Below are 27939 nucleotides of genomic sequence, written 5' to 3' on the forward strand. Positions count from 1 at the left end.
CTTCTGTGACTTTTTTTTTTTTTTAGAGAAATTCCATAATTCTAATGTATCAACCCTTCCTCTGCTAGAGGCCACGTAACACTTTAAGTTGTTATAGATCTCCTTACTGAAAATAAACCAATGCCTTTAACAACTGCAACCTTTTTCTTCATTTGTAAATTTTACCTTTTAATCCTTTATATCATTCAAGTGTCCCCCATCACTGAACCATGTAGAACCCATTCTTAAATCTGGTCCTATCTGTAGAGTGACCAAGGAGACCTGCTTCCTGTCCTTCGGTCCACTTCAGATGTATTGGGATTACACGACCTTGCCTGTAATTCAAATATGCTACAGCAAGAACAACAGTCTTTCATGTGGAAGTATGTCAAATGCATTTTTGATCTAAGTATGTAAAGTGAGAATTTTTTTGAATGTAACTCCTGTGTAACCATATAATATCATATTGGACAAGCAAGATTTTCCCTTTACCAAGCTATGTTGTTATCCACTTATGATAGATTTTATACTTTTCATGATGTACTTGTAATATGCCTTTTAACATAGATTCTGTGACCTTCCTGCTTTTACTTACTTTTTTTTTCTGGTCTAAAGTTATCCATTGTATCCTTAGCTCCTACCCTTTGCAGAAGCATAGTGTCAGTAGTGTCCTCGACAACCCTGCCAACCTTCGTATCGTCTGCAAACTTGGACATTAAGATGTTGGTACTTTTCAATCCAAGGATTAAGCCTATGTCCAGTAATCACTTCATTTTTAAATGCTAAGGAGTTCATTAGCATTAGTAGAGGCATTTGATGCAAGAAAGCAAGTTTAGGCAGCATCTGCCAAAAAAAATAAAAATAATAAAAATAAATAAATAAAAAATAACCACTTCCGCTTCACCTCCTGTTCGCTCGAAATACCTGTCCAGCTGAGCCTTAAACTTATTTAGACTATCAACTTCCACGGCAAGGGATGGAAATCTGTTCCACCAACCAACCACCCGCTGGCTAAAGGCAAATTTCTGCACGTCTATCCTACATCTGTCTTTCCTCAATTTGAATTTATGGCCTCTCAGGTGATTATTCTGAGCAGGAGGAAGAATCCCATCAGCATTGAGCATGCTCAAACCATTCAAGGCTTTATACACCTCTATCAGATCACCTCGCTGGTGCCTAGTCTCCAGACACTGTAATTTGCAAAACTTAAGCCTTTTTCGTAAGAGCACCCCTTTGTTCCATGCACTAATCTTGTTGCCCTTCTCTGTACTCGTTCCAGCAGCTCTACATCCTTCTTGCACTGCTCAGAGAACTTCATATCTACCTGCACAACCACCCCCAGGTCCCTTTCATTCTCTACCACTGTCAGTGTAGTATCACAGAGTTGATACATTGCTCTGGGGTTGCTGTTTCCCATATGTAGTACTTTACATTTGTCAATGTTAAACATCATTTGCCACCTCTCAGCCCATCTGCTCAACCTTTCCAGATCCTGTTGCAGAAGCATAGTGTCAGTAGTGTCCTCGACAACCCTGCCAGCCTTCGTATCGTCTGCAAACTTGGACATTAAGCTTGATATAAAATCATCAATATCATTTATAAATACAAAAAACAATAATGGACCCAATACTGAACCCTGAGGAACTCCACTAATAACATTAGTCCACGATGAGCAGTGTCCATTGATTACCGCTCTCTGTCTTCTCCCCCTCAACCACACCTTTATCCATAGCAGCAATTTGCCTCCAATGCCACACTGCTCCAATTTGTGCAGCAGTCTTCCATGTGCAACAGTATCAGAAACCTTTCTAAGATCCAAGTATATAATATCAAAGTTATTCCCTGCATCCAGTTCTTTTGTGACTGCATCATAGTATCCAATCAAATTAGTGAGGCAAGACTTCATGCACTCCTCTGTAGGAAACTACTTCTTCAATATGACTATCAGTTAACAAAAAATTAGAGGAATTACCTCAGTATTGACTTGTAGAATGGTTCTATGCTAACACTCTCCGTAATTCAAACGAATGTGAATACTAACTTAAATGAATTCTCCACACAGGAAGAAACATCAATGATCCAACGTAACTGGAATTGAAGGTCTAGGAGCTCCAAACCTGACCCCAAAATACATCAAACCACCAACAGATATCCACAAGCGAAAGAAAACGTTTTGTCTATTAAGGAAAATGATTGCAAAAATGATAAAATTTTTTTGTATCGCTTATTAATTACCTTCAGTATTACTATGTAAATAACGTTGGACCATAATCAATTTCAAGCTCAGCAGTTTTTCTGTTAGTCTCTCTCTCTCTCTCTCTCTCTCTCTCTTATTAGAAACCCTTATCTGCTTCTCCTAAAGTGGATAAGGGATTCTTACACCATATTCTTACCCAGCCCAAAAGATACTTTTTACCGTGATGATCACTATACTCATATCTGTTCCTCTTGTTGGTCATATTGGCTATTTTATCTATGATTGTACCAGTTCCCTTGTGCAGAGTTCCCCATCTGTTATGATGTGGTTAGATATATATTGAGAAAAGCACATCTAGCTCTAACCATATGCATATATATATGCATGCACAATACAAATGAGATTTTTCAGTAAATGCTCATAGTCATCTAGGAAAAGTATTACTATGTTCCTTTTTTTATATAAGGTACAAATGGGACCTTTTTTTTTTTTTTTTTATAAAAGGTTCCATTTGTTTCAGTCTTTTCCTCATTATATATGTATGTATAAATAAAACACCTTGTGTCTATAACTAACTCTCTTGGATAGTTTCTCATACTTGGATTTCTCATGCCTAACTTTGTGCATGATTTTATTACAAATCAGCTTATTATAAAAACTGAATCTATTTGCAATTTTGCACAGACAAAATATACCTCGAAGTGTATACAAAGTATATCTTAGTCAATGCTTTGTGTATTTTGTGCATGTGAAATAGCTTTTTGTTAACTGCATCTAATTATATTTGTTATACCAGTTGGCCAGAATTCCATGGCAAGTGTTGAAGCCAGAAACATCACCTTATTATTTGGTGTTTAGTATGTTGATAGTACTTGATTGGAGATAATACATTTACATATATTTTTATGTAAATATTAGAACCATTTTAATGTATTATTAATAAATTAAAATGTTTCTAACATTTATGGTGTTATTGAGTGTTATTTTTCACAGTGCAGAAATTTTTGTGCACTAATAGGAAGAACACAAAATTTGCACAACTGCTCTGTAGGTTAAACCATCTAATAAAAAAGAAAAAAAGAAAGAAAGAAAAAGTAATCTAGTATGATTCTTTCTAGGTGAAAATTAATATTTACAGAAAAACTTGTATACAATGGGTGCTGCTTATTGTGTTCATTTTAGAATTCATGTAGAGGTCAATAATTAAAGAAACAAAAATTTTTCTGTAAATCCACACAACTATTAAAAACAAATAAAATATTAAAATAAAGAATTGAAATAGGGCTAATAATTTTTTGTAAACATCCAGATTGGTAGGAGTAGAGGTATGGTACTTCCTTTCATTTAGTAATGACACCAATAAATGTACAAACTGAATGAAGCAAATTCAGTAACTAGCCACACAACATGTTGGAGTTCAAGAACAAATCACAATGTTATGTACTCACTTCCACTGCACATGTGCAAATGATAAGACAAAAAAAGCAATAACAAAAAAGAAATATTATAAACCAAAGCCTGATTACAATAAAGAGCTTTTTTCCCCCTGTGTATTCAGGTACGTCTAGTTGGGACTTCATAAAAGTGAACATTATCCAAATAATATTATATCTGTGATTAAAATGAGTGGTGTGCACTGTATTTGTACTGTGCATGCATATGATATTATGTATGTATGTGGTTAAAGCTAGATCTTCTTTTCTTTTAATATATTGTAAATCAGATCTGAAACCTTTGTAGGATATTATAATATCTTTCCTAATTTTCATTACAGTGATTCTGAGAAGCACTTTTAACTCTGACAGGTAGTTCATCAAATGCTTGGCTTTAAGACAGTGAGTTTTCAATTAGTAGGCTATGAAATGGTTTTTCGTGGATTTTTTGTTTTTTCAAATCAAAAAACTTTCCACATAAACACGTTTGCATATTAATTTTGATCCTCAGCACTAGAGTGAAATTACTTTTTTAAATTACAAAAAACAGCTAAAAAATTCATTAAAAAATCATCATTACTTTTTTTTTTTTTTTTTTTTGAAGAAGTAATATTTTTTTACATCACATCAGTTTATTTAGCACTTGATTCAGTTTTGTCATCTTCTGTATCTGAGATTTTTTTTTTTTTTTTTTTTTTTTTTAATACTGAAATTTGATAACAATAACTGGCAGGTCTTATCTTCTCCTCCTGACCTTCAAAACATTTTCATGCTGTTATCTTATTAAAACTACAGCCACATTAGTTGTAAATGGATTAGAGATGGCAGCACATACTGTAAGATTTAAAGACAATTTTACATAAATGGACTCATTTGAAATGACCTCTAAAAACTTAAATATATATAATTCCTCAGCCCACGTAGGAAAAACATAAATATAGGCACATACTGCTGAAAGGGCTAAATAAGTTAGAATTGAACCATATTCATACTATGATATGGTAACAAAGGAGCTGGATGTAAAAAATAATTTTGACATCATATACTTAGAATTCAGAAATGCTTTTAGTTTTGATTTACATAAAAGACTACTGTACAGATTGGAGTAGTATGGCATTAGGGATAAGTCACTGCTATGGATGAAGGGATAGTTTAGTGGGAGAAGACAGTGTGGTATCAATGGTCACTGCTCTTCTTGAACTAATGTTATTAGTCCAAGTTCAGTGCTGGGTTTATTGTTGTTTTCTATATTTATTAATAATATTGATGAAGGCATATCAGGTTTAATGTGGTTTCGCTATGTGGTTAATAACAGTAATAAGGGTATGCTACTTCAACAAGATCTAGAAAAATTGGGTAGATGGGGTGAAAAGTGGTAATGAAGTTTAACATTAACAAATGCAGAGTAGCAGTAATCTCAGAATAACATACCATCTGTGTGGTACCACACTCAGAGCAGTGGAAATGAAAAAGTCCTGGGAGTAAGTGTTAGTCAGACGTGAAGTTCTCTGAGTAATGCAGAAAGACTGCCATGGGATTTTGTTGGTAATATACAGGAATTTTTCCATCAGGGATAAGGATATCCTGTTATTTGAGGCAATGGTTAGATCACATCCTGAGTATGACATACAGGACTGGGAGCTTCATTTTATTAGGAATTGGATCTGTTGGAATGGATGCATAGAAGATTATTATTATTATTATTATTATTATTATTATTAGCTATATGGTGTAAGGAAGCCTGAGGCTTATGCTGTACCAGCCAAAAAAAATTCCTGAGTTACCCTAAGAGAGAGAGAGAGTCAAAAGGGAATTATCAAGAAAGATGAGAATGATGATATCCAGCTCAGGAACCTGGGTGTGCCAAGCCCATACTCACCAGATGTGAGCCCCTGGGGTTAAAGATCACTGAGATTGGAGGGCATTCTTACCAAGAAAGACTTCAGTTCTACAAATTGTATCTGGAACCCAGACACCTACAAGGTATTTGATGTTTAAGATGTCTAAGGCCCTGTATAGATTAAGTAAGCTAAATGCTTATGGTATCATCCTTCTTACTCAGACAACACGCAAAGGGGCATACATTTGAAAATTATGGTTGCAAGGTAGAAGTGCAGAAATTTGCTTTTAGCCAGAAGGTAGTTGATTATTGAAACAAATTTCAATCTGGCATTGTGGAAGTGGATAGCTTGAATATAAGAAAGAACTAGATAAATTACTAGAGGGAATGGACGGGCAATGTGGGGATTTTTTTTGGCTGAAACTGTATAAAAACGCTTTCTTGATTTTAATACTAATCTAATTATTAGTTATTCCTAAGAGTGTTACCAATTCAATAAAATCTGCAATATCTCTCAATGAGAGATATTGCAGATTTTACTGAATTGTTCACCTACTTGCATATGTTAGTTTGATTCCTACAAAATCTTGTGTAATGTGAAACAGTGTTATACAAGACTAAGAACCAGTACAAAAAGGGGGGGGGGGTTACATTCCAAAAGCTAACAAAAATACACCCTTTTTTTTTTTTTTTTTTTTTTTAACTATTGGAAACTTCATTTTTATAGTAGTAATAACTTAATATTTTAACTTTATTTTTATAATAGTAGTAACATAAATAGTAATAACTGAACAAACGTCTTACCTTACAAACTGTGATACTTATATTTCGGATAATGTACGCTCATTTAATTTTCTTCCTCTTCATTGCTGCTAAGCACAATCTCTTCTGCAGCATCTAGATTTTGTGTGCCATCTGCTCTCTCTCACAGTCTGCACGCTTCGAAGTCACAATTTTTTATGGTCTCAAACAAACACAAGTTCAGTAGCACAGAATCCAGGGATCTCTCAACAAAATACAGTGGACCCCCGCTTTAAAAATATAAAGCACAAATTTAACTTTATAACCTTACCAATTAACAAAGTTAAATGATACGTGAAAATTGGAAGAATATTTTCCAGTTAGCAAAATAAATTTACGCTTACGTACATAGCTTAATTACTACATTGTATCTGTATCTTTACTGTACAATAAAGATTTTCTCTCTACAAACTGTAATATGTACATACTCACTGATTGATATTTCTGTTCACTGATTTTATTGTTATTTTTTTATTTTTTTGGTTGTAAAATTTAAAACAGTAAAAATGTTAAGCAATTAATAACAAAGAACATGGCACACACACAAGTTGCAACAAACACGATACAGAGTAATGAGTTTCTGAAAATTTATGTTTTTTTATATGATTGAATATTTGATGGAAGGGAAAACCCATTTCTCCATAATAACTTGAAAACCCACAGAATTCCAGCTATCGGTACTATAGCAAATGCAAGAAGATCGAGTTTGTTACCAGTTTATAATTGATTACACTAACAGAAAAGACCAGTAAACCAGAAACTGCAAATTGCTTTTATTGTTTTATGGTAGTGACCTCCAGAAATTTGCTTTAGAAAAATACCATGAAGGCGATAATGACTAGTGAATCAACAGCAGGGATTCATAGAAAGGAATGGAAATGCTGAAAAATTACACCCAACGTAATAGAAGGATTTTCCCAGCACAAAAACTCAAACTGTGTTGGAGTGAAACCGTATTATAGAAGTACCGTGTTGTCCGAGGATTGCTGCAATTGTCAAACTGTGTGGCTTTGGCACATTATAGCCTTAGTTGCTAATGCGCCAGTAAAATCCAAATCAAATCAAAACTCAAACCTTGTTAGAGTTAAACCACATTGTAGAAGTACCGTGTTATATGGGGATTGCCTCTACTTAATTATCAATGCTTTGAAGGCTTGGTTTCCAGTGCAGGTTGATTTATGTGTAATGTGTATGAAATGAAATGGAGTTTTACTTGAGTGGATTTCCTAAATAGTACTGTTTTTAAGAACCTTGACATATACTGTTTTTTTTTTTTTTTTTTTGGTTTTTAGAATTGTGCATTTTTAGCATATTAGTAATCACATGAAATGATATACAAGATATATGCTAATTTAGGGGCACATTTTCAATCTGCTGTATAGAATATTCAAATTCTTGAATTTTTAATAAATTGTAAAAAGGAAAAAAGACAGATAATTTGACCCAGCATTCAGCTACCAACATATTAAACTGTTACAATACTCCTTATAGGAAATTTTTATGAACTTATATATATGTTATGTGGTTCCATAGATCACTTAATTTTTCCAAAAATGTTTTTGTATTTAACTTTATTATTGAAATCATTTAGTTAAGCAAGTTTCTTTAAATGCTAAGCATAACATACAATTTATTTTTTGTTTTGTGTGAACTTCTTATATAGGACTTCGGATACCAGTTTTGGTATTTGAAAATGAGCAAGGATTTAAAATAAATTACAACAAATCTGTCCATCATATCCTTCATGAGACTGAATGCCTAGTAAAAATGGATTTAGCTGTTCCAGAACAAGCAAACTTCCTTTATCACAATGGGGAGAAATTAAAAATTGCTCACAGCCATCTACAGGTAGGATTTTACTACAATATTTAATAACAAAATTATTACAACTATATGTGTTTTTATACCAGTATGTTAGTTTGCCACTATCATAGCATGTTTTGAGCATTCCAAGTCTTTTCATGCCAGAGTGAAGGAAGTTAATATGTAAGTGAAAATTTTTCATTGTCTCTTCTGTAGGGAGATGCTTGGTTTTTGGAGGCTGTGGAGGAGTTGGATATTGTGCATCACAATATCCAACTCCTCCACAATATCCAATTCACAGCATAAATGTAGAGGTCATTTATGCTATGAATTTTATAAAAGCAAGGTCATTAAACAACAGAGGTCAGATTGCTGTCATAAGGAAACACCCTTCAATGAGTTTGGCATTACAAAATGAGATTTAAACCTTTTCTGTGAAAAAAAAAAAAAAAAAAAAAACAATCCTTTAGAATTTCAAGTGGATATTAAAAAATTTCAGATATACATTGCTTGACAAAATTAACAGAACAAAATGTTTTTCATGAGTATTTTATTGCGAACTGTGTGCCGAAGGTGAATATTTACATTACTATTCCCAATATAATAATGAATATGGTGGGGCATGATTTAATCTCAGTTCTCAAAAGAAAATAGTTTCCTATATGGTTGGCTTTTGCTATAACAACCAACAAATATCAGGGACAAATGTTCACTTGCATGGTATGACTCTGGCAGAATATGCTGATCTTTGGACACAGTAAGCAGTACATAACTGTTTCAGTGGAGACTATGGCTGGCATCAAAATCCAAATTACACACCCCAAAGATATGCCAGAAATCAACAAAATTTGCAATATTGTGTACAAAAAGTTTTCAGCAACCTACTCAGTTATTCATGCCTATAAAAAGGTTGTTTTTTGGTTTGGTTTTTTTTTTTTTTAGGAGCATTAGCAACTAAGGCCATATTGCTCCGGGATATGCGGTGGTCATTTCCTGACCTTTCCGCATCTTCCGTATTTGGTGGTGACGGGCTCGAACCCCGGTCTAATCAAGAAGCGTGTGCTACGCACTGCTGCTCCTTCCCACCTGGCTACGGAGGTGCCATAAATAAAAAGGTTGTGACCACATCACTTCATTCCCAATTTTTGGCTTGCTCAGTGGGATAGCCACATCTCCAGTACTCAGGATGGCAAATCATTGTCATTTAGGTGATTCTTTGAGATGGTGGGCCATTGGACAACTTGAAGCTGGGTAGTTATAAGTGGCATGGTGGCTTAATGTGTCACACACTGTCGTCTCAGCACTATAGAAGCAGTTTCAGGAGACAAAAACCATTATAGGAAGAGCTGGCCAATGTCACCCAATGGCTGTATAGTCTAGAACAGACCACTGTCTGGCTCTAACAGCAAGACAGAACCCTACAATGTCCTGTCATCAACTGTCTCTTCAGGTTGCTGTGGCCACAGGTGAAAATATTTCCAACTGGACTGTGTTAAGAAGGCTTAATTCAGGTAGACTCTTATTAACCTCAAGCCATAGAAACTGGTGCTATGAACATGTGACTTGGAGCTCTGACAAATGAGGTGCAGTTCTGTTCTCTGATGAGTCCTTTCAGCCTACAAACAGATTATAGATGTTATTTCATCTGGAGGCAATGAGGAATGCTGTGCCATCCCTCCAACATCAGAGAAAGGGACATTTACAGTGGAGTCAATGTTCTTGTGTAGGGCGGAATAAGGATAAATGGCCACACCTTCATTTTTTGATAGGGGCACTGTAACTATGCAGAGGTATCAAGAACAGATCTGTGAACCCTATGTGTGACTTTTTTAGGGGTACAGTTGGGCCATATTTTCTTTTCATGCATGACAATGCTACTGCTACTGCTCAGAAACTGAAGATATGCACAGACTGCTGTGGCCAGCATGATCACCAGACTTAATCTGATCAAACATGTGTAGGATGCCCTTGGGCATTGCATTGTGTGCCATCAGCCAACTCCTTGGTCATTTGGTGAGCTAAGGTCTGCACTGGTAGAAGAATTGGATTTGTTGCCACAGAATCTTATAGACACCCTTATATTGAGCATGGTTCACTGTTATCAGGCCTGTTTAGCCATTGAAGGTGGATCATATGCTATACTGATGTCATCCGGCCTTATTTTTGAGCATCATGTGTCAACTTCTGTAATGTGACCATTTTGGTAATTCTTATACAACTCCTATAAATATCTCTTATACCTGTCCAAAGTTTCTTGTTGTTTCCTCATTTCATTGTTATTCTATGGTACACCACCATACCAAATTTTTTCTGCATAATCACAGGGTGCAAGAGCTACACCACATTTTCTGTGTTCTCTTAATTTTGTTGAGCAGTATATTACTCTCTACTAAAAAAAAAAAAAAGGTAAACTGCAACCCTTATCAAACCACTGCAGGATGGAAGCCTCCTCAACAATTCATGCTGAGGGAAATAGACCATAATCTGCCACGCTGGACCAGCGCAGATTGGCAGATCGAATATTTAGCAGTCAGAGGCTTAAACCCCAGTCTCTAAATGGTACTTTAAACTGATAAAAAGAAAAACTATAGCAAACACAACATGTGGCTGTCCCAGATTGCATATGCATAATTCAAGCAATATGAACTACTTAATTAAAAACATGATGGTTTGTTCCACTTTAGCTCTTAAAACAAAAACTGGCTAATATATGTATTGTAATTTGCTGTGAATAATGAGGAGGAGGAGAATGTAAAATAGAGTAATTCAATGTGAGAAACATCTCAATGAAATTAAATTTCAATCATTTTTCTTGTAGGCAAAGGAAAAAATTAAGTAAAGCTTTTTTAATTAAGTAAAATAATTATTTGTAAGTTAACCTTATAGTTTATTCTTACAGCTGTGATAAAAAAAATTATAGACAAGATGTATCCATATTTTTAATTCTTACCTTATTAATGGTTGCTGTAAGACCAACTATAGCTACTTTGTCCAAAGATACTATGAATGGATGTAGGTAATCCATGTGCAAGTCACAAGTTAATCACTTGTGTAGCCTGTGGCATATATTCTAAAGTCAGCCTGATAGGTAAATTTAATTCAGCTGATCATTCTTTTCTTTGTTCCCAGTGTTAACGAGTGTACCAGTCTTAAATTACAGCTTGCTATATTACTAGTTGAAATTCACTGAAGAAATAGGTGGATGCCCTAGAGACAAGTAAACTAGGCATCTGTTTTAGTGACTTGCCAGGTAATTCATTTGCCCCATTCAGGCCCAAAAAAAAAAGAATAGGAATGTGTATACTGTTTGCTCTAGTGAAATCAACTGATTGCTCTTTTTTTTTTTTTTTTTTGATAGTGTAAGGAGTGTACCAGGCTTAAATTACAATTTGCTGCATTACTAGATGCAATTCAGTTGCTGAAGAAATGGGTGGATGCCCTTAACACAAATAAAACTGGGAACCAGAGACCTGTCAATGACTGAAGTATCTAGTCTTGCCAGAAGATGAATCATCCTCCTTCCCCTCCCCATTTGGGCTTGGAAAAGAATAGTCAAGTTCATACTACTCTGATTCAAGAGGATTTAGTTTTAGTATTTAGATTTAGTTTTAGTGGGAGATTCCATAGTTAAGGAAATGGGTATGGCTAATATTTTTTGTAATAAGAATAGGATGTGGACAAAACCCAGGATGTGTCTGCCAGAAGCAACAGTTTATGTAACCAACAGATTGTCAGCTTAAGGGGGAAGAGATAAAGTGAGCATTATTATTCATGTGGGGGGTTAATAGTATTAAGTGCACAATAACTGATGATTTGTTGGATAAATATAGGACCAAGCTGAAAATGCTGATTAGAATATGTATGTGTCTGCAATTCTGCCCCGACACAAATGGAGGGACTATATGCCTTGTGGATTAAATGAAGATTTAAGGGACTCTGCAAGACTTTTGGGTGGTGGTGGTGGGGGGGGGATTTTTATCATCGTAGTTTGTTCTTATAAGTGGAAGAAACCTGTTTTATAGAGACAGAATACATTTGAACAAAGGTGGTACATAGGTTTTTGCCAATATTATTCAGGAGGCCTTATTGGAAACTGTTAGTTAGGGTGGATAGGGATAATGCAGATCTGTGCTTCTCTTATGATATGAGTCAAAATAACACTTGCTGACATCTCAAGGTTCTTATTTGTTGTTGCCATGGGTAGTGATGTGTCAAATGAATAAGAAGCTATTCATAGGAAGATATGTAAACCAGTAAAGAACTTTCAGGGAGATTTCAGAGTAGTGAACTGTACAGAACACAGTCTTAATTGTGTTTGCAATAATGCAAGGATTGTTATCAGTAAAATGAGTAAATTTGAATCCTGGTTAGGACAACTGAAACTGATATCATAAGGCTAATTAAAATGTGCTCTTATCCAGAAAGAGGGCATGATGAGTTGCCCTTTGGTATATATATACAAAGTATTTAGGAAGGATAGGGAAGTTAGAAGTGATGGTATCATGCTTCTTATCAAAAGCAGCCTGAATACAACAATAGCTTTCTCAGATTCAAAATTCACAAATGTTAGTATAGAATCTGTGTGGTGTGAGTTAGTTTGGAGCAAAGATAACAGTGGATATAATCTATAGACCAGTAGTTTGTGAAGATTATGATGAGAATCTCTGCATGTAGATGGAATGGATCAACGAGAGTGAATGTCTTATTATGAATGATTTCAATTTTCCCCTTACTAATTGGAGCAAGCGGAAGGGAAATTCATAATGGTGAATAACATTTTAAAATCAACTAGAAGATTATTATTAATATCAGCATGTTACAGAATGTGCCAGGGGCAAGAATATTCTACACCAGATTTTCACCACATGAAAACTAGTTGATATCATAAGGTATAGTAGAGTAACCATTAATGAGGAGTGATCGTGGAGTTCTGAGATGGATGATGAGGAGAGACAGGCAACAGCTTTTAAAGATAAAAGCATTGGGTTTTAATTCCAGGAAAGAGCACCATGACAGCCTAAGAAGCTGTATGGCATCTATGAATTTGGAAAAGTTATCATACAGAGGGTGAATATGTTAGAATAATGGAATTAAGAATAACTTGAAAGTAACAGTCACAAAAGCTGTATATATATATATATATATATATATATATATATATATATATATATATATATATATAAAAATAATGTGTGGTCTGTAGAATAAATAAAGTGTTTGTGAAAATGTAAATGAAAAGTACACAAGGTGCCAGAACTGAGAGAAGTTTAAGGGATAGTAGAAAGTGGAAGTGAAGTAGTGGTTAAACAGGTGAAAGAAAATGAAAAACCTAGTGTAAAAATGAACTGAGACTGAAGAGAGAAAAAAAAAGGAATATACAAGTAAATAAATAAATAACACTATATTCAGATATGGGAGTGCAATTTTAGCAAGAGGTTGAATCAGGGGATGGCAAATATGCAGAATCTGAATATAGTAGATGCAAAAAATTATACATAGCCAGGAAAAATTCATCAGGGGACTACTCCTGACCATGTATCAGGCATTGCGTTTGCAAACTTGTCTGTAGTATTATAAAAAATGGGGGGGGGGAAATGTGGCCTTTTATCGTAATACTAGTAGACAAAGTAGTCCCTACACAGTGTAAAAATGTAAATTAAAATAAATACAAATATGTACGGCCACGGGTGGAGAAGCGAATTCGAGGTCAAGCGTACATAGTGCGAATCAAACAGTGATCTTTCTGAGAGATAAAAGTTCTTTTTAAGTTATATCGTTTTGTATCAGCAGTTTATTTATCATAAATAAGTTCTACACTTGTAAAGTATCAAGTAAGGACAGAGAAAAGAAATTCACCTTTCTTTTTGTTATATATATTATATTCTTTACTAACAACTAACCTTTCTAACGGCACTGCTCCTGTCTCCCCGTGGCAGAAAAGTCCTCTTGCCAAGGGCGAAAAGGAGCAAAAATGGCAAATACAGACCATATTGACATAAATAATGACAACCCTAAGATGATCGGATGGAGCAACCCTGCCCATCTTTCTTAATCTTTCACTCTCTCAGTAACCAGCCTATGAGTAAATTGTCTCCCTTTGTTATACAGAAACATCTGGAGGGTATAACAGGATCTCCCAAGACGGTGAAGAGACTGCAATCAGGAGACTTACTTATAGGAACCATGAATCAAAGACATTCTGAAAAGCTTCTACAGCTAACAAGCTTTGCTGGAATTCCTGTAAAAATATCTCCTCATGCAACCCTAATTCATCAAAGGGTGTCATATCGAGTTGGGATTTGTTAAATGCCACCAAGGAAGAAATAACCCAAGAACTGCAGCGACAGAATGTAATTGCAGCGAAAAGAATAATGATTAAAAAAGATAATCAACTGACACCTACAAGAAATATTATTCTCACCTTCAATACGCCAAACTCACCCTCCTCTGTAAAAAGCAGGTTATTTATTTTGTTGGATTTGCCCATACATTCCCAACCCTTTAAGATGTTATAAATGCCAAAAGTATGGGCATTCTCAAACTGTATGTAGAGGAATTCCTGTCTGCCCCAACTGTGGGTCCTCAGACCATATACAAAATGATTGTACTGCTACAAAAATGACATATACAAATTGCAAAGGCAACCATCCTGCATATTCCAAGACATGTGAAAAGTGGAAAACCGCGAAAAAAATAGTAAAATACAAGGTTGAAAACAAAGTCAGTTACCAAGAAGCAAGAAAACTAGTTGCACCAACTATAAAACAGAATATTACCTATGCAAATGCTGTAAAAAAAATATCAAGCAGTCTCCGTTCAAACTGATGTCACAGTCCCTACTAATAAATCAATTTCTGATTGGGCTAGAAATGTCCTCTCTGAGATGCAACCAACTGTACGCAAGCAACAATCCAAGACCACAGACCAAGCAAATAATACACCTCTGACAATACCAGCGGTAACTCCTCCACCAGTGATTGCTACTACATCTTGTATTACAAACATAAATACTGTGAAAAATATTCAGGACACAACCATGGATACAGATGGTACATCCATACAGGAAGATCCTATTTTAGAAATTCATGCCGAAGAAGAAGAAATGGACACTGGTCGGCCAGTCTTCCAAAAAAAAGAAGACAAACAGAAATTGGAATGCCATAAACCAGTCACTTTCAAAAAGCAGTCAGAATCAGCTCAATCAACTAAACACAAATAATGCCTTGTATTTTACAATGGAACTGCAGAGGCTTTCGTTGCAATACAGATGATATCCAAAATCTAATTAATCGATTTTCTCCAGTTGCCCTTTGTCTTCAGGAAACTTACTTAACTTTGCAGATTTCTCCTACGATAAAGAACTATTGCCTTTATCGAAGTGATTGTAATACAACAAATGCTTGCCCATGGTGGTGTAGCAATCCTGATAAATTCAAATATCCCAACTAAACATATTCCACTTCAAACTGAAATAGAAGCTGTTGCTGTGCGTATAACGCTCCATATTGAAATAACATTAGTATCAATCTACTTACAGCCAAACCATACCTACTGTTTAAAAGATCTTGAAGATCTCCTTATACAGATACCTCCACCTCTTTGTATGTTAGGGGACTTCAACGAGCACCACCCCTTATGGGGTGGTGACCGTTGATCCTAAATTAGATCCTAAATAATTTTGATCCTAAATTAGATAGACGAGGTCGACTCATTGAGAGCCTAATAGAGGCAATAAACCTCATTATACTCAATACTGGCACACACACTCACGTTCAGCTCCCAAATGGACATACCTCAGCCATAGATCTCTCCATTTGTTCTCCATTACTGGTCCTGACCATAGAGTGGTATGTTTTAAATGATATAATGGGTAGTGATCACTTCCCAATCGTATGCAACCTATTAATAGCACAGGCTCCTCCAGCTCAACCTTTCAGAAAATGGAAATTCGCCCGAGCCAACTGGGCAAAATTCCGGTCATCAATATCTTTTGATGAGGAAAAAATCTGTCTGCAGCCTATCAATCGTGTGACAGAATACATCACGTCACATCTCCTAAATGTGTCTAAAGACACAATACCACTATCCAATCCCTCGGTTCGTAAGCATAATAATTATTAGTGGAATGAGCAATGCAAAAGCCAAAAAAAGCAAAAATAAAGCCTGGAATTTGTTTCGGAAATATCCAACAACACCCAATCTAATAAATTATAAGAAGTCAAAGGCAAAAGCACATTTCATACAAAGGCAAGCCAAGAAAGAATCCTGGATCCATTTTGCATCAAGCATTAACAAAAACACTGACACCAAAATAATATGGAAAAAAATTAGACAGCTTTCTGGTAAGTTCCCTACCGTACCTTCACCAATTCTGTCCATTGGGCAAGATCTATCTAGTCCTTTAGATATCGCAAATGCTTTGGGCAACACATTTGCTGAAATCTCAGTGGCAGCAGCTTATACACCACCTTTCCAGAGAATTAAAAGCACTGCAGAACAGCACTCTTAACTTCCAAACTGCCCTCCTTCTGCCGTATAACAAACCCCTACAATATTCCGAACTCTTGCATGCTATCGGAACAGCCCACAATGGTGCTGCCGGACCAGATGGAATCTATTACATCATGCTACAACATCTTGAATGACAAAGCTTTGCATCTCCTTCTCCTCTTTTACAATCGTATTTTTCTAGAAAAATACGATTGTAACGATGCCAACTTCTTGGCATCATTCTACTGTTTTGGCATTCCTAAAACCTGGAAAAGATCTAACCAATCCTCATAGCTATAGACCAATATCCCTCTCAAGCTGCCGCATCAAAATTCTAGAAAACATTGTCCACTGTAGACTCGTCTGGATCATTGAGTCAGAACAATTAATGAGCAATAGTCAGTATGGCTTTCGTAAAAACAGGTCATGCCTGGACCTTATGGTTAAGGCTGAATTTGCCATTCGTAATGCCTTTATTAAGCATGAACATCTAGTAATGGTTTCCATAGATATAGAGAAGGCTTTTGATATCACCTGGCGGCACGGCATACCAAGAGATCTTTACTCTCTTGGTCTGTAGGGCAACCTTCCTATATTTATAAAGCATTTTCTACACACTAGATCGTTTCAAGTTCGATACCAACATGCCCTCTCTGCAACTTTCATTCAGGAAGAAGGTGTTCCACAGGGATTAGTACTGAGTGCCACTCTTTTCGCCCTAAGAATAGATTCTATCGCTAAACTTCCCAATACTGTAGAAACTTACCTTTATGCAGATGACCTTTCCATCTCCTGTCATTCCCATAATATGAGATCTATTGAACGACAGCTTCAGATATCAGGGCACCTCCATAGCCAAGAGCAGCAGTGCATAGCACACGCTTCTTGATTAGACCGGGGTTCGAGCCCATCACCACTAAATACGGAGGATGCGGAAAGGTCAGGGAATGACCACCGCATATTCCTGGAGCAATATGGCCTTAGTTGCTAATGCTCCTAAAAACCAAATAACAAACAAACCAACAGCTTCAGATATCATTAAATAAAATACAGCAATGGGCCAGCCTTAACGGCTATAGGCTTGCACAGCAGAAAACAGTTGCTATCCATTTTTGTAGACAACGCAAATTTCATCTGGATCCTGAACTTCAGATCTCTAATATTTCCATCCCAGTTACTATAACATTAGATTTCTAGGTTTAATCGTGGACAACAAACTAAATTTTTAGAGCACATTAAAAAAGTACGTATTGCCTGCTTAAAAAAGATAAACATACTCAGAGCTTTATCTGCACAAACGCGGGGTGCAGATTGTACCTCCCTTCTTCGATTATACAGGGCATTAATCAGATCCCGTCTTGATTATGGAGCTCCCATTTATGACTCTGCCAGAAAGAGTGCATTACGTTGGCTTGCTCCAGTTCAACACAGTGCACTGAGGATTGCACTTGGCATTCAGAACATCGCCAGCACATAGCCTTTACATTGATGCTCACGAGCCGCCACTATCTTTACGTAGGAAATTGCTATTACTGAAGTATTCTGTCAAGATACAAAGTTGTGCCTCGCATCCCATTCAGCCATATCTTTTCAATTCACCATTAGAAAATCTGTACAGAAATAAACCTAGCATAGTAAAACCAGCTGGTCATCGCCTTTTTGAACTATTGCAGGTTTGGAATATATCCATCCATTCTGTACAATAATTAGCCATTTGTACTCAACCACCATGGGTTGAGTACAAATACCAACCTGTGATACTTACCTCTGTCAGTGGGGAAAGAATATTTTGCAATCTTCAAATATCAGACAAGTTCACACAGTTCACACTCAAAAATATATTGATTTTTTTGCCAATATACGCAGATGGCTCTAAATCCAATTAAAAAGTTGGAGTAGCTGCAGTGTTTCCGAATATAATTGTATCAGCAGCCTTCCTTCTGAATTCAGTATCTTTTCGGCTGAATTATTCGCAATTAAACTAGCTTTAAAAAATCTCTCTCCTGACTGCTCTTTAAAGTCAGTAATTTACTCGGATTCCCTCAGCTCAATCAAGGCTTTGTGTAATTCCTCAGATAAATTTCACCCTGTTATAATTGAAATTAGAAAATTATTACTAAAGATTAAAGAATGCCACCAACTTGTCACCATCTGCTGGATACCAGCACATTCTGGTATTTTAGGCAATGAACAGGCTGATAAAGCTGCAAAAAACCCAACCAGCTTAGATTTAGCCAATATCCCTGTTCCAGCCTCAGACTATGCACTAATGATTCATGAAGCATGCCTATCAGAATGGACAGCACTATGGCATTCCCAAATGAATAATAAACTCTTACAGATTAAACAGGTTCCGAAAATCTGGCTCTCCAGTGTCCAGACATCAAGATGAGAAGAAGTAATTCTTTCAAGAGCAAGAATAGGTCATACTTACCTGACCCACCTTCATTTACTCACAGGAGATGATCCACCACAGTGTCCACATTGTTCTCTAAATTTGACTGTGAAACACATTCTCATAGACTGCCCATATTTAAACAAGACAGAATTTCAACCCTGCAATCACTGGTTATCCTTCAATAACCAATAACCCTAGAGAATTTGATTGACGACAAGGCCAATATATCTGAATTTTTCTGTTTTCTGAAGCAAACTAGAATTTTTAATCTTTTCTGATTAAGGACATTTTGGACAGTACGATTCTTTTACTTTAATATAAACGAATAGGCGCATTATAGCCAAAGTAGCTTATGCGCCAAGAAACCCCCACAACAACAACAATATACAAATTTACAAAAGTGTAATGTGAAATATAATACAAATGTATGTGAAGCGCATTAAAAAGTATAGACGAGCAAATGGTATAGGGAATGGTAAACTCTAGGGGAGGAAAAGGGGAGAAAGATGTTCAAAAAAAAAAAAGGCAAAAATATTGATAGGATTAAGGATAGATGGAGCTATCCACTACTTATTTCCTTTACTTAGTTAGTAATCACTGTTCATGACTTCTGTTTAAGGTTCCTTTTCGGAGTGAGATTACTGTTGCTTTATTCTCTTAAGTTTTTTCACATGTTTAGTTTGAATTCGTCCTCTCTTTCTTTTGGAATCCTGTACATATGGCTTTTTTTTCCAGCTGATATTTAATGCTGGTATTTAATGATGCACCGCAGAATAGAAGTACACTGTTGAGAAAGAAGGCAGAAACCTTTGAAAGCTTCAGTTAGTATTTTACCGCTTTTAACCTAGTATATTTTATTGTATTTTAAATTCGGTATTTGTATTATCACCTTGTATATTTAATGTATATCACAATTGTCTTATTTTAAAATTGCTATCATCAGTAATATGGTATTTTGTTTTGTTTGTAAATAAATTTATTGTAAATATTAAAATTTTAAGAATTTGGTTTTTCGTCTTTCGCTTTTTTTTTACTTCAATGGTTGGTGATAAACACTAAAAAATCATAAGTATTTATTTTAATTTACATTTTTTACACTGCCTATGGACGGGACTACCTAGTCTACTAGTATTACGATAAAAGGCCGCATATTTGCCCTCCCCTTTTTCTAATACTACAGACAAGTTTGGAAACGCAGTGCCTGCTGATACATGGTCAGGAGTAGTCCCCTGATGAATTTCCTGGCAATGTATCATTTTTTGCATCTACTATATTCAGATTCTGCATATTTGCCATCCCCTGATTCGACCTCTTGCTAAAATTGCCCTCCCATACCTGAATATAGTGTTATTTATTTATTTATTTACTTGTATATTCCTTTTTTTTTTTTTTTTTTCCCTCAGTCCCAGTTCATTTTTACACTAGGTTTTTCAAATTCTTTCACCTGTTTAACCACTACTTCACTTCCACTTTCTACTATCCCTTAAACTTCTCTTGTTCTAGCATCTTGTGTAATTTTCATTGTCACAGACACTTTATTTATTCTACAAACCACACATTATTTATATCCTTTTGCTTCCTCTGCTGGACTGCACATTTTGGAGCATTACACATACTATAACTTTTGTTATTTCCCCTTTTCTACTTATTTTGCTTCTTAACTGTTATATATTCCTACTATATATATATATGTATACATATATATACATGTATATGTGTATACATATATATACATGTGTATATATGTATACATATATATACATGTATATGTGTATACATATATATACATGTGTATATATGTATACATGTATATGTGTATACATATATATACATGTGTATATATGTATACATGTATATGTGTATACATATATATACATGTGTATATATGTATACATGTATATGTGTATACATATATATACATGTGTATATATGTATACATGTATATGTGTATATAAATATATATACATGCATAATATGTATATATGTGTATATATATGTATACATATATATACATTTATATGTGTATATGTATTTATATGTGTATATGTATATATATGTGTATACACACATGTATATATGTATATATACGTATGTGCGTATATGTATATATATACGTGTATATATGCGTATATGTATATATACATACGTGTATATATGCGTATATGTATATATACATACGTGTATATATGCGTATATGTATATATACATACGTGTATATATGCGTATATGTATATATACATACGTGTATATATGCGTATATGTATATATACATACGTGTATATATGCGTATATGTATATATACATACGTGTATATATGCGTATATGTATATATACATACGTGTGTATATGCGTATATGTATATATACATACGTGTGTATATGCGTATATGTATATATACATACGTGTGTATATGCGTATATGTATATATACATACGTGTGTATATGCGTATATGTATATATACATACGTGTGTATATGCGTATATGTATATATACATACGTGTGTATATGCGTATATGTATATATACATACATGTATATATGCGTATATGTATATATATATATATATGTATATATGCGTATATGTATATATATATATACATGTGTGTATATATATATATATATATATATACATATATATACATGTATATATATATGTATACATGTATATATATATGTATACATGTATATATATATGTATACATATATATACACATGTATATATATATATATATATATATACATGTGTATATATATGTATATATATACAGGGTGATTCACTACCAGTGCGACAAGCTTGCAGGAGGTGTAGGGGGCACAAAGACGAATCGGAATCACATAGCATTGCAGGGTCCGAAATGCCTTCGTCATGCGGTAGAGGACATTGAACGGGAGGTCGCGTGAACAGCGATCCCGCTGGAAGTCAGCATTTGTGAACCGGTTCCCGAGGCAGTAGGATGGACAAGTATTCAAACGTTGAACTGCCTGACATGCACCTCGTGTGTGGAGCTGCGGACTGTAATGGGCATGCCGCTCTGCGCTTGTACCAGGAACGTTTCCCACGCAGGCATGCTCCTCATCATACAATTTTTGCATGTGTGCACAGAAGATTACGTGAGGCTGGTTGTTTCACGAGAGGTACCATGAATCGAGAGCGAACGACGAGGACGCGAGACAACGAGGAGAATGTCCTAAATCTTGCAGAAGGCAATCCGAGTACGTGTACTCGAGCGGATAGGCCAACGATTGGGTATTTCCCAATCGGCTGTATGGAGGATACTGCCAACGAACCAAATGAGTTCATACCATCTGCAACGCGTCCATCCATTGGAGTCTGCAGATTATCCACTCCGGAGGACTTTTGCTACTTGGTTTCAACACAGTGCTGCAGACAGTGCATTTGCTTGTCTGTATTGTTCACAGATGAGGAAAGTTTCACAAGAGAGGGAGCCTTCAATCAACATAACGCCCATTTGTGGGCTTTGGAGAACCCCCCATGGTACGCGAACGCGTGCAACTCAACACCGTTTCTTTGTCAATGTTTGGGCCGGCATTGTTGGAGACCACCTCATTGGACCGTACCTTCTGCCCCCTCGTCTGGACGGTAGGGCATACTTGATCTTTCTACAGCAAGTCCTGCCCGAACTTATTGAAGAAACACATGTTCCTCAGTCTTTGCGCTGCTCAATGTGGAGCAGCGCAAAGGGGCTCCCCCACATTACACCAGTGACGTCCACCAACACCTAAACGTTACATTTGGACAGCATTGGATAGGTCGTGGTGGTCCGGTTCATTGGCCTGCTAGATCGCGGGACCTATCATGCCTGGACTTTTTCTGCTGGGGTCAAATGAAGACATTGGTGTACGAGACCCCCATTGATTCAGTTGAAGACCTCGTCGCTCGCATCTCTGTAGCTGCCGGGGAGATTCGAGACACGCCAGGAATCTTCCAGAACGTTAGGGATTCCATGCGGGTGGCGCTGTGAAGCCTGTGTGACTGATTCTAGTCGAACTTTCGAACACCTTCTGTAGCATGGCTTTTTGCCAATGTAAAACTTGTCATTAAAATGATTTCTGTTACACTAACGAGTTGCTGTTTCTCTTCTTTTTCTTTGCTTTTTTGTTCACGCGACCTCCCGCATGACAAAGGCATTTCGGAACCTGCAGTGCTATGTGATTCCGATTCGTTTGTGCCCCCTACACCTCCTGCAAGTCTTTCGCACTGGTAGTGAATCACCCTGATACACACACACACACACACACACACACACACATATATATATACACACATGTATATATATGTATATATATGTATATATACACACATGTATGTGTATATATATATATATATATATATATATATAATTATATTTAAATAATGTTGGAAAAGAAGTATTACTTAATAAAATAAAAAAGGAGTATTACTTAATGCTCCTTAAATGCAGCGATTCCCTGACCATTATTGGCCTTGTGGTCCTCTGTTGAGATGGGGCATAATGGTCAGTCTATTTTTTATATTTTTGTTTTGTTTTGTTTTATTGTGAATGGTTTAAATCTCTGTGTGGTGATATTTCACATAAATTTGGACCTGTTGCCCATCAGAGGGGTCACCGCTAAATTTCTATTTAATTGGCTTTAAATTTCAATGAATTATTATTCGTATAATTAGATTTTCTAAATTAATTTAGAGTTTCCGTTGCAATATATTTTATTCTTGTTACCTTTCTCTTCCCTCCCTGTTAGATTTGATTCTAGGTTTATGAGGACAAGAAGTTTTTTGTGTATGTGAATAAAAAGAAGAATACAAATCACATTGGACCCTTGCATAATGGATGTGAGGAAAGTCTAATAAAACCCAGTTGACATTGTAGGTGAATTGAACAGGCACTGCACAGCAATATTTACAGACAAAAAAACCCTTAGTAATGAAGAGAAATTGTATGAGTGAAGCTGTAAAGTATTAACTTAGTGACATTGAAATTATAGTAGACTGTTTATTCGAAAAACTTTTGACTCTAAAAGTGAGTATAGCTCCTGGATTTAATGGCATATACTGAGTAGCATGAGAGTGCATAGGAACATTAACATTCATTATGAGAGCATCATTGGATTCAGATTAGTTTCATTTTAGCTGCAGAGTGCCAACATATTGAAAATATGTAAAGGCAATTCTAATAGTGAAGTGGCTAATTACTTACCAGTCAGTCTGACTTCAGTGGTACAGAAAGTCATCGAGGTAATGATAATGAAGCGTGGTTCTGGGTCATTTAGATAGAAACATTATTCAAAGAAATTTCATTCAACCAATCTGTTTGACAGTTACTTATGAGCAGGATATAGGAAATAATTTTGACATTATTTATTTTGATTTTAGCAAAGCATTTGACTAGGTCCTGCACAAGAGGATATTGGATATATGCTGGAGCATGTAAAGATCATTGGGAAGGTCCTTAGATTTATTGTAAGGTGACTGCAAGGCATGAGGCAGAGGGGCTGTGAGCTAACATAAGAGGTGTAGTCCTCCAAAGAATGGTATTGAGAACATTACTGTGTCTGATTTTCTTAAGTGACATTGATTTCAAGGCCAGGAGAGAAGTTAATGATCAGCCCCAAGGTGCTTCTTCAGGAATGATCAGAGGGGTGACAGTGTTTTAATTCAAGAAAATGTGGAAATAGCACTTGGGAATAGCAACTCCAAAATAAATTAGTGGGGTTGAATTAAAAATGGTAGATGAAAAAGGATTTGGGATTACAATATAGTTGCATATGAAGTTTCAGTGTGGTGCAGACAAGCTGCAAAGGTGGGCCCATGTCCTTTTAATCATACTTTGTACATTTTCTTGTAGAGCTGAGAGGTTATAATTCCAATATGTAAGGAAGCTGTAAGACTGAGCTTGGAATTCAGAGCTTAAAAGAGCCTAAAGACAGGCAATGCACCTTGTGAGACTGAGGTTCAAACCCATGACCACCAAATACGGAGGATGCAGAAAGGTCAGGGAATGACCACTGCATATCCCCGGAGCAATATGGCTTTTGGAATTATTAATAGTTACTGTGTCATGGTCTGAATAATTTCTTGATAAACCAAAAAAATGGGGGACCACAGTGACAGAGTGCTTTGTAAGAAATTCTTGAATGTAAAGTGTCAAAGGGCATTGTTATGACTCAAGGCACCAATTCCCTGAAAGCCAATTTTCAGCATTTTCTCCAAACAGCATCATGCTGTGATTATAGAACTGTTTTGTCGTAGCTTCCTTGAGGATGATTTATTTTCTGAGAGTATTATTTTTTATAAATGTATTCGTTGTAAGAATCCTACTCAGGAAAGAAGAATTCCGTCATATTATATTTTGAAAGTTTTTTATTCATCATCCAAAGCATTCCTTGCCATGTAGAACTCATTAATTATATTGTTCATTATTAATTTTGTTTTTGCACTTGTGAAAAAATAGGGTTATCATACCATTACCTCAAATGCAAACAGCAATACAATACTTCAAAAATGAGAAATATTATTTTCAAGAATGGAACAGAATTGAATTCTGATCATCCACATCATATAAAACAGAACCAGTATCAATTTTAAAAAAAATGTAGATTTCCTGAAAAAAGGTAAGACATAATGACAGATGGAAGTTTGTTCCAGCAGTCATTTACCCTCTGGCTAAAGGAAAATTTCTGCACATCTATTCAACAACTGTCTTTCCTCAATTTCAGTTTACTAGCATTTTAATGCTGCTCTGAAATGCATAGTTATGTTAGATACTGTTTGAAAGAGTCATTACCATTTTTTGCAGAGCCTTATGCGTTTTCAAGTAAGTGAAGAAACATCTTATGTTTCACATGTGTTTTGATAGGTTATCTTGGATTTCTTTTAATACCTTTTATACTAAGTTCTTTAAGTATCATGGGTTTATAGGCATTTTTGATTTTTGTTTATATAAATGGTTTACATCAGGTAATAATAATAGTAGTGAATGGCTAATTTTTGTTTTACAACATAATTTGAGTAATTTTTAGGTAAGTGCTACTAAATTGTCACACTTTAATTATGTTAGATACTGTTCAACAGACAGTATCTGACAGTCATTACCATTCTCCTTTGCCGAGCCTTATGTGTTAAAGTTGATTTCGGTGCCCTTTCAAATACTTTCAGAATTTCTCAGTCTTTTGCAGTTATCGCTTGTGATCAAAAACAAAAGTTCTTTCCTTCTTTACGATTTTTACTTAATTCTTGTTATTTCTTTCATTTATCCCCTTTTCAGTAAAGGTGTGTGTGTGTGTGATCTTAACAAAGCAGTGTCCCCCCCCCCATTGTAACCAAAGTAAATTAAATTATAAATTTTCTGTTTATACTCTGGGACAACCAAATGGTCAGAGGAGTTCACATGATAGATTGAATACAAGAAACAGTACCATATTCAGTAGTCACGGGCTTGAAACCCGGTCACTCAAGGCACGTGTACTTAGGCATCCACAGGCCTGACCACTAGGCTACGACGGCCTATTGTTATGCTATGCCTGATAGGTGGGCAAGTTTCTTTTTATTTTGTTTTTTTTTTTTAAATTTTTTATTTATTTATTTATTTTTTAAAATTCTGCCTAGAGTATTAATGCGATACATTTTGCTAATGTATTGCATTATTACGTGAAATTTTTAATTAAAAATTTGAAATTTTAAACGTTGTTTAAAAATAACACATTTAAAATTGAAATTACATGTTTATTTTTAAACATGTAATTTCAATATAGCAAAACTATATAACTATTGCAAACTTTAATCTCTTCAAAAAAAAAAAAAAAACACAACATTTTCAATCAATTCCATTCAAGTTTATTTCAAATTTATAGTGCATTACACTGCAAATATATATATATATATATAGTCTGCCCCGACAAATACAAGAGAGATGTTCGAGGACTTCTTACCTAAGTCGAGTTTTATGTAACTCGGGAATGACTAATAAAATATTGTTACTATGTGGCATATCCCTGATATGCCAAAATTACAACAACCACATATCCTCAGAAGAATGAAGAAAATAGTTAAATTCCATAACAATTAAAAACTTTATCTGGGAACAGCAGTGAAGTAGTACTGCTTTCAGTTATTCTCTTAGGTGGCACCATGATAACAGTCAAAATGAAATTTTCTTTAAAGAACTTCAAAGGGTTAAGTTACAAGAAATGCTGTCATACCTTTCAACATGTGAATGAAGCATGCACTACACGATGGTAGTTTGACGCGAAGTTATTGAAAATGGTTGGACAACGTGAATTTCAACTTCATCACAATAACCCAATGTGTAACAAATATTACATACAAAATGCAAACGAAAGCTCCCACTTTGCTCTCAAACAAAACTGAACTGACTCTACAATCAGGAAACAAAGGAAGGAAAGGATGGGATGTAGAGACGAAGGGCTAGAGTGTAATTCTTCTAAGAAATAGCTGATGGGACACAGTCCATGTGCTTGAAGGTTGTGGGGGTTTCTCTGAAGTGCTTTGATGTAGTTAACCTGTCTCAAACATATATTGTTGAATATTTCTTCAGAATTTTTAAAGCAAAAAATGAAACGTTAACTTGACTTAACTTATTTACTTATTTACGTAGATGCTAGTTATGCTGCAGGTTATTATCCGACATAGTTTGTATGGGGACAAAAATAAAAACTTATACTTATTGTTCCTTAATTGACTTCGCTCTCAAATTATACAGAAAGTATCTTTACGATTTTACCAAAAAAAAATTTACGTAAGTCCGAAATTATGTAACTTGGGCTTACATAAGTCGGGGACTAATTATATATATGTATGTATATATATTTTTTTTTTGTTGGTTTTTTTTTTGTTTTTTTTTTTCTAAGGGCAAACACATCTGAAGACACATAAAAAAAAAAAATTGCAAAAGTGGTAAAGCAGAGCCCTGTGTGTGTTCTCATACAATTATGTTGTGAATACTGAATACTATAAAATTTCACTCAGAAATTGGTATAGCAA

General features: G+C 35.3%; 1 protein-coding gene across 1 annotated transcript in view; it reads left to right on the forward strand.

Annotated features, from left to right (window-relative positions):
• The window catches only part of LOC150085960 (dynein axonemal heavy chain 8-like), a 1559705-nt gene that overhangs the window by 237088 nt on the left and 1294678 nt on the right, over positions 1-27939 (forward strand). The window contains exon 15 of the mRNA XM_090374756.1: positions 7914-8098. Coding sequence (XP_090230882.1) covers positions 7914-8098 — 185 coding nt within the window. The remainder of the gene's footprint in view (positions 1-7913; positions 8099-27939) is intronic.

This window comes from Mastigoproctus giganteus, chromosome 5 (assembly GCF_048544385.1).
Source record: "Mastigoproctus giganteus isolate SK-2022 chromosome 5, ASM4854438v1, whole genome shotgun sequence".
Classification (NCBI taxonomy): Eukaryota; Metazoa; Arthropoda; class Arachnida; order Uropygi; family Thelyphonidae; genus Mastigoproctus; species Mastigoproctus giganteus.